The sequence below is a fragment of the Lepidochelys kempii genome, chromosome 9 (genome assembly GCF_965140265.1).
Source record: "Lepidochelys kempii isolate rLepKem1 chromosome 9, rLepKem1.hap2, whole genome shotgun sequence".
NCBI lineage: Eukaryota > Metazoa > Chordata > Testudines > Cheloniidae > Lepidochelys > Lepidochelys kempii.
The window spans coordinates 37,890,333-37,898,954 of NC_133264.1; the positions used below are offsets into that span (position 1 = coordinate 37,890,333).

General features: G+C 45.7%; 1 protein-coding gene across 1 annotated transcript in view; it reads right to left on the minus strand.

The window, feature by feature from the left end:
• LOC140917002 (uncharacterized) overlaps positions 1-8,275 on the minus strand; it is a 101,541-nt gene extending 93,266 nt beyond the window's left edge. The window contains exons 1-2 of the mRNA XM_073358897.1: positions 7,683-8,275; positions 6,903-7,095 (exon numbers count right to left, since the gene is read on the minus strand). Coding sequence (XP_073214998.1) covers positions 6,903-7,095; positions 7,683-8,265 — 776 coding nt within the window. The 5' untranslated portion in view covers positions 8,266-8,275. The remainder of the gene's footprint in view (positions 1-6,902; positions 7,096-7,682) is intronic.
• Between the last annotated feature and the right edge of the window lie 347 nt (positions 8,276-8,622).

The window sequence follows — 8,622 nt, forward strand, 5'->3', positions numbered from 1 at the left end:
TCTTTTCAGCTTTGGGAAATTGGTTTCTTTAAGCACCAATAATATATATGACTTGTTGGAACGATATTCTGTTTGCACATAACAAATAAAATTAACTCCTGATTGTTTGCACCTAAGGCAGCCATCAATTTTTACTTCCATGATCAATTCATTTTAATCTGTCAGACATCTAATATAAAATTATCCCAAATTGATATATGGCTTCAGGGTAGTCAGCGCACTGAGGAATTCTAGAGTGGAGCATGCAGAGGATATTCAAGCCTGTAATCAGTACCTCTGCTTCCTGAGGTACTTGGAGACAGATTTTTTAAAAGTATGTAGGCTGCCTAAAGATCCAGATAAGCTCCTAGGCGCTTTTGAAAGATTTTTTTTTAAAAATGCCTAGATGCTGATCTGATTCTTTAGGTGCTTAAATACCTTTAAAAATGTGGCCATAGGACAGGCCAGACTCAGGATACTGCCGTAGATTGCCTCCTTTCAATGGGGACTGGCTTTACTGCAGTACTAGGCAACCCGAAGAATCAGGCCAGTAATTAGATGTCTATGTGACATCACTAGGCCTCTCACAGTGCCTTATGTCAGGGGCTTTCAAATGTTTTAATAGTTTTGACCATACCTTTTTAATAGACAGTTTGTCTTAGTGATCACCTTCCCCCACCTTCATCCATTTGCGATTCCATAGACCTTGTTCCCATTAATGGTCTCTCATCTTTCATGTGTCAATTACAGAAATTTGCTTACATGGAAAAGTAACATTAAATGCGTTTTAATGCAACTTGGCAGGTGGAAAGCAGAAGGAAGTTAGTATGTGACCATGTAGCTCTCTGCAGACTAGCAGGGAGCTCTCTATACCTGCTGCTGTGGCCCACTGACCACAGTTTTAGACTCAGTGCCTTATGATGTTGTTATAGAACATTTTTTTGAGAGTGACAAAAAAGGGCAAACAATATTGAATTTACACAATGTAACAGATATTCCATAGCAGTCAAGCCTAAATTCAGACAGCTCCATAACTCTTTTTCTCTTTGCAAAATACACACTGCATGTCCTATGGCATTTATGCCCCAATTCAGCATGGTACTTAAACATATGCCTAGCATGGCTCCAATGGGACTGTTCACATAGGTATGGTTAGGCATGTCATAAGCACCTTGCTCAGTCACAGCCTTCCTAGATAAGGAGAGAAAGATGAACTTTTCTTCTCAAAATGTAAATCATGCAAGACTCTAGGCATTTACAGATATATTTACTTCATATGCAACACGTAGACTAAAACAAAAATAAACCTAACCCAGTGTGTCCTGCACATTTCCAAATCCTGAGTATTTTGGAGTTGAGAACTAAAATTCACAATTAATTTTTTTTTCACTGAGGCAAATTCATTTTCTCTTTGTCATTAAATATTTTCTTTATCTGGTAAATGATAGGGTTCCCCCCCCCTTCTCCTCCCCTATCTTTTTCTCCTTTTTCCATTTTTTTTAACCAATTGTAATTATACAGGCCAATTCCTGGGTAGACTTGTTTTCAGCTGCATTTATTACGTGCCATTTTAATAGGCTGCAATTTTTGTTAACTAAGTTATGGAAGATTAACTACGTCCGACAAGATGTGGTATTATACAGAGCTTTATTTCCCAGCTGGGATGCACAGTATGTGTCACTGCTGACTTGCTTCCTCCTGCATCCCTCCAGCTAAATGGCATTATGCCACTGCAGCAAAAGTTCTGTGGGAATCACAGTTTCATTTGTGAGAGGTTTTTCTGCAACACAACACTCAAGGTAGCTCTGATTATTGAGAGAGCATGCAGGAAAAGAAATCAGATGAGCAAACCTTTATGCAATCCCCAATGCAAGGCTCCATGTTAGCTTCTAAAATTGAAGGAACATTATTTTCACATCCATTCGGGTTGGGGAGAACTATATTTATTCACCCTTTTCTGACTTTTTTTTTTTTTTTTTAAATATCATCAGGGTTGGATGTTTTGACTAATGTGAAACAGTGTTTTTATCGTGCTCTTTTGTGTCGGTGTGTGTATAAATTGCTTTATTTTCCTGTTTCTCAAAAGAGCCAAAGAGTTCTTGTCTTCAGCAACACCACTGGATGTTTGGATTTGCTGGTAGCTGAGTCAGTTTTTCTCACTCACTGGGCCAAATTCCCTTCTGAATGAGGTATAAAGGGCTGGATTCTGGCTGTGAATTGCCAAAAGAAACTTCTTCTGGCCCAGGGGAACTCACTGTTGGGGCATATGAGCGTCCTCCAGCTCCCACCTCACCACAATCCTGGTATGTTGGGGGCAATCAGTACCATGGGATGCAGTGGCCAATAAATGGGCGGGACTCAGGACTGCAGCACATCCCTGCCCATGATGGCTGCTATGCCAGGCTAAAGGCTGTAATGGTAGCCATGCACTTTGTACCTCTGAGCATGTTGCTGGCCATTGGAGCAACAAAGTCATAGATGCAGTGGCCACATCCCCAACCTGCAAGCTTTTCCCCTTTCAGTGGTGGTCTAGATCTAAAAACCAAATTCATATGAACCTTTACAAACTGAAATGGCCAATTTTCAGCCAGCTCTCTTCCGCCTAGATTTTTTTTTCAGGTTTACAGCTGACTGTCTATGCTTTTGTGGATTTCAGTCACACAGTCATAACATATTGTTGTGCTTTAATACAGCGTAGTTAGATTTCTGAGTCTTCATGTGAAAGGGGATTGTCTGCTAGAAAAATTTCAGCTTGTTTTATTTTATTACTTTTTGTAAGAAGTAAACTAAATTAAAAGTAAAAAAAAAAAAAAAGATGCTGTACATTGAAAATATGCTCTTTTCCCCCCTGGTTTCATACTGGAATGGATGTCATTTATCAAGTGCAAGGAGGATGGAATAAATCATATAAATCATCTTAAATGTGATTTGCCACCTGCCTGATTGTTCAGAAGTGCATGCATGCTTAATTAATCTAATTAGTCAATGCACATATAAGGAGCAAATTTATAGCCTCTCTGTCATCATAAATAAAGTATTTTTGTTTTCCTAGGATAAATTATTCATTTTAGAGATGAAAGGTAGACAGTAATCCTGGATAGCTGGCTTCTTTTTCAATGAAACATGGAATAAATGCTGCCCTTCTTCTTTTTCTTTGGTTTTTATGCTGCTTCTATGAAAATATTCTGTTCATTCTATAGAATTCCTGTTACTACCAATAAAGAACATAAAAAAAGTCTTTTCTAAGGTAGGTAGATAGTACCTAGTATAAACTTCAAGAGATTCTACTTCCCCAGGTACAACTTCATTTTTTACAAGTAAAATTAGTTTGATGGCCTCAGTCTAGTAATTGGCACATGAGTGTGTATATGTTGATTTAGACATATGATGTGATGTTTTACGAAATCCATGGTCACTTAGGAGTTCACAATGGTTGTTATGCTACAAACCATGCCATTCAGGGTGACTTGGTGACAGTGTGCATAGAACTTATATCCCCCTGCTCCAAACGATAGGCCTTTTCAACTTAATTAATTAGCCTCTTACTACACCTTTTCATGTTTTCTGTATGTATATATATATCTTCTTACTATATGTTCCATCCTATGCATCCGATGAAGTGGACTGTAGCCCACGAAATCTTATGCTCAAATAAATTTGTTAGTCTCTAAGGGTATGTCTACACTACGGAATAAGGTCGAATTTATAGAAGTCGTTTTTTTAGAAATCGGTTTTATATATTCGAGTGTGTGTGTCCCCACAGAAAATGCTCTAAGTGCATTAAGTGCATTAACTCGGCGGAGCGCTTCCACAGTACCGAGGCTAGAGTCGACTTCCGGAGCATTGCACTGTGGGTAGCTATCCCACAGCTCCCGCAGTCTCCACTGCCCATTGGAATTCTGGGTTGAGATCCCAATGCCTGATGGGGCTAAAACATTGTTGCGGGTGGTTCTGGGTACATATCGTCAGGCCCCCGTTCCCTCCCTCCCTCCGTGAAAGCAAGGGTAGACAATCGTTTCGCGCCTTTTTTCCTGAGTTACCTGTGCAGACGCCATACCACGGCAAGCATGGAGCCCGCTCAGGTAACCGTCACCCTATGTCTCCTGGGTGCTGGCAGACGCGGTACGGCTTTGCTGCACAGTAGCAGCAACCCATTGCCTTCTGGCAGCAGACGGTGCTATACGACTGGTAGTCGTCCTCGTCGCGTCCGAGGTGCTCCTGGCCATGTCGGCTGGGAGCGCCTGGGCAGACATGGGTGCAGGGACTAAATTTGGAGTGACTTGACCAGGTCATTCTCTTTAGTCCTGCAGTCAGTCCTATTGAACCGTCTTATGGTGAGCGGGCAGGCGATATGGACTGCTAGCAGTCGTACTGTACCATCTTCTGCCAGGCAGGCAAGAGATGAGGATTGCTAGTAGTCGTATTGTACCATCTTCTGCCAGGCAGGCAAGAGATGAGGATGGCTAGCAGTCGTACTGTACCATCTTCTGCCGAGCAGCCATGAGATGTGGATGGCATGCAGTCCTTCTGCACCGTCTGCTGCCAGCCAAAGATGTAAAAGATAGATGGAGTGGATCAAAACAAGAAATAGACCAGATTTGTTTTGTACTCATTTGCCTCCTCCCCTGTCTAGGGGACTCATTCCTCTAGGTCACACTGCAGTCACTCACAGAGAAGGTGCAGCGAGGTAAATCTAGCCATGTATCAATCAGAGGCCAGGCTAACCTCCTTGTTCCAATAAGAACGATAACTTAGGTGCACCATTTCTTATTGGAACCCTCCGTGAAGTCCTGCCTGAAATACTCCTTGATGTAAAGACACCCCCTTTGTTGATTTTAGCTCCCTGAAGCCAACCATGTAAGCCGTGTCGTCAGTCGCCCCTCCCTCCGTCAGAGCAATGGCAGACAATCGTTCCGCGCCTTTTTTCTGTGCGGACGCCATACCAAGGCAAGCATGGAGGCCGCTCAGCTCACTTTGGCAATTAGGAGCACATTAAACACCACACGCATTATCCAGCAGTATATGCAGCACCAGAACCTGGCAAAGCGATACCGGGCGAGGAGGCGAAGTCAGCGCGGTCACGTGAGTGATCAGGACATGGACACAGATTTCTCTGAAAGCATGGGCCCTGCCAATGCATGCATCATGGTGCTAATGGGGCAGGTTCATGCTGTGGAACGCCGATTCTGGGCTCGGGAAACAAGCACAGACTGGTGGGACCGCATAGTGTTGCAGGTCTGGGACGATTCCCAGTGGCTGCGAAACTTTCGCATGCGTAAGGGCACTTTCATGGAACTTTGTGACTTGCTTTCCCCTGCCCTGAGGCGCATGAATACCAAGATGAGAGCAGCCCTCACAGTTGAGAAGCGAGTGGCAATAGCCCTGTGGAAGCTTGCAATGCCAGACAGCTACCGGTCAGTTGGGAATCAATTTGGAGTGGGCAAATCTACTGTGGGGGCTGCTGTTATGCAAGTAGCCCACGCAATCAAAGATCTGCTGATATCAAGGGTAGTGACCCTGGGAAATGTGCAGGTCATAGTGGATGGCTTTGCTGCAATGGGATTCCCTAACTGTGGTGGGGCTATAGACGGAACCCATATCCCTATCTTGGCACCGGAGCACCAAGCCACCGAGTATATAAACCGCAAGGGGTACTTTTCGATAGTGCTGCAAGCTCTGGTGGATCACAAGGGATGTTTCACCAACATCAATGTGGGATGGCCGGGAAAGGTACATGACGCTCGCATCTTCAGGAACTCTGGTCTGTTTCAAAAGCTGCAGGAAGGGACTTTATTCCCAGACCAGAAAATAACTGTTGGGGATGTTGAAATGCCTATATGTATCCTTGGGGACCCAGCCTACCCCTTAATGCCATGGCTCATGAAGCTGTACACAGGCAGCCTGGACAGTAGTCAGGAGCTGTTCAACTACAGGCTGAGCAAGTGCAGAATGGTGGTAGAATGTGCATTTGGACGTTTAAAGGCGCGCTGGCGCAGTTTACTGACTCGCTTAGACCTCAGCGAAATCAATATTCCCACTGTTATTACTGCTTGCTGTGTGCTCCACAATATCTGTGAGAGTAAGGGGGAGACGTTTATGGCGGGGTGGGAGGTTGAGGCAAATTGCCTGGCTGCTGGTTACGCGCAGCCAGACACCAGGGCGGTTAGAAGAGCACAGGAGGGCGCGGTATGCATCAGAGAAGCTTTGAAAATCAGTTTCATGACTGGCCAGGCTACGGTGTGAAAGTTCTGTTTGTTTCTCCTTGATGAAACCCCCCGCCCCTTGGTTCACTCTACTTCCCTGTAAGCTAACCACCCACCCCTCCTCCCTTCAATCACCGCTTGCAGAGGCAATAAAGTCATTGTTGACACTTAGAATCATAGAATATCAGGATTGGAAGGGACCTCAGGAGGTCATCTAGTCCAACCCCCTGTTGCTTCACATTCATGCATTCTTTATTCATTCATCACACAAATAGGGGGATGACTACCAAGGTAGCCCAGGAGGGGTGGTGGAGGAGGGAAGGAAAATGCCACACAGCACTTTAAGCACAGCACTTTAAAAGTTTACAACTTTAAAATTTATTGAATGACAGCCTTCTTTTTTTGGGGCAATCCTCTGTGGTGGAGTGGCTGGTTGGCCGGAGGCCCCCCCACCGCGTTCTTGGGCATCTGGGTGTGGAGGCTATGGAACTTGGGGAGGAGGGTGGTTGGTTACAGAGGGGCTGCAGTGGCCGTCTGTGCTCCAGCTGCCTTTGCTGCAGGTCAACCATACACTGGAGCATACTGGTTTGGTCTTGCGGCAGCCTCAGCATTGAATCCTGCCTCCTCTCGTCACGCTGCCGCCACATTTGAGCTTCAGCCCTGTCTTCAGCCTGCCACTTACTCTCTTCAGCCCGCCACTTACTCTCTTCAGCCCGCCACCTCTCCTCCCGGTCATTTTGTGCTTTCCTGCTGTCTGACATTATTTGCCTCCACGCATTCATCTGTGCTCTGTCAGTGTGGGAGGACAGCATGAGCTCGGAGAACATTTCATCGCGAGTGCATTTTTTTTTCTTTCTAAGCTTCACTAGCCTCTGGGAAGGAGAAGATCCTGTGATCATTGAAACACATGCAGCTGGTGGAGAAAAAAAAGGGACAGCGGTATTTAAAAAGACACATTTTATAAAACAGTGGCTACACTCTTTCAGGGTAAACCTTGCTGTTAATATTACATACATAGCACATGTGCTTTCGTTACAAGGTCGCATTTTGCCTCCTCCCACCGTGTGACTACCCCCTCAACCTTCCCCCCTCCCTGTGGCTAACAGCGGGGAACATTTCTGTTTAGCCACAGGCAAACAGCCCAGCAGGAATGGGCTGCTCTGAGTGTCCCCTGAAGAAAAGCACTCTATTTCAACCAGGTGACCATGAATTATATCTCACTCTCCTGAGGATAACACAGAGAGATAAAGAACGGATGTTGTTTGAACGCCAGCAAACATACACTGCAATGCTTTGTTGTACAATGATTCCCGAGTACGTGTTACTGGCCTGGAGTGGTAAAGTGTCCTACCATGAAGGACGCAATAAGGCTGCCCTCCCCAGAAACCTTTTGCAAAGGCTTTAGGACTACATCTAGGAGAACCGCAAATGCCAGGGCAAAGTAATCCTTTCACATGCTTGCTTTTAAACCATGTATAGTATTTTAAAAGGTACACTCACCAGAGGTCCCTTCTCCGCCTGCTGGGTCCAGGAGACAGCCTTGGGTGGGTTCGGGGGGTACTGGCTCCAGGTCTAGGGTGAGAAACAGTTCCTGGCTGTCGGGAAAACCGGTTTCTCCGCTTGCTTGCTGTGAGCTATCTACAACCTCCTCCTCATCATCATCTTCTTCGTCCCCAAAACCTGCTTCTGTGTTGCCTCCATCTCCATTGAAGGAGTCAAACAACACGGCTGGGGTAGTGGTGGCTGAACCCCCTAAAATGGCATGCAGCTCATCATAGAAGCGGCATGTTTGGGGCTCTGACCCAGAGCGGCTGTTCGCCTCTCTGGTTTTCTGGTAGGCTTGCCTCAGCTCCTTCAGTTTCACGCGGCACTGCTTCGGGTCCCTGTTATGGCCTCTGTCCTTCATGCCCTGGGAGATTTTGACAAAGGTTTTCGCATTTCGAAAACTGGAACGGAGTTCTGATAGCACGGATTCCTCTCCCCAAACAGCGATCAGATCCCATACCTCCCGTTCGGTCCATGCTGGAGCTCTTTTGCGATTCTGGGACTCCATCATGGTCACCTGTGCTGATGAGCTCTGCATGGTCACCTGCAGCTTTCCACGCTGGCCAAACAGGAAATGAGATTCAAAAGTTCGTGGTTCTTTTCCTGTCTACCTGGCCAGTGCATCTGAGTTGAGAGTGCTGTCCAGAGCGGTCAGAATGGAGCACTCTGGGATAGCTCCCGGAGGCCAATACCATCGAATTGTGTCCACAGTACCCCAAATTCGAGCCGGCAACGTCGATTTAAGTGCTAATCCACTTGTCAGGGGTGGAGTAAGGAAATCGATTTTAAGAGCCCTTTAAGTCGAAATAAAGGGCTTCATTGTGTGGACGGGTGCAGGTTTACATCGATTTAACGCTGCTAAATTCGACCTAAAGTCCTACTGTAGACCAGGGCT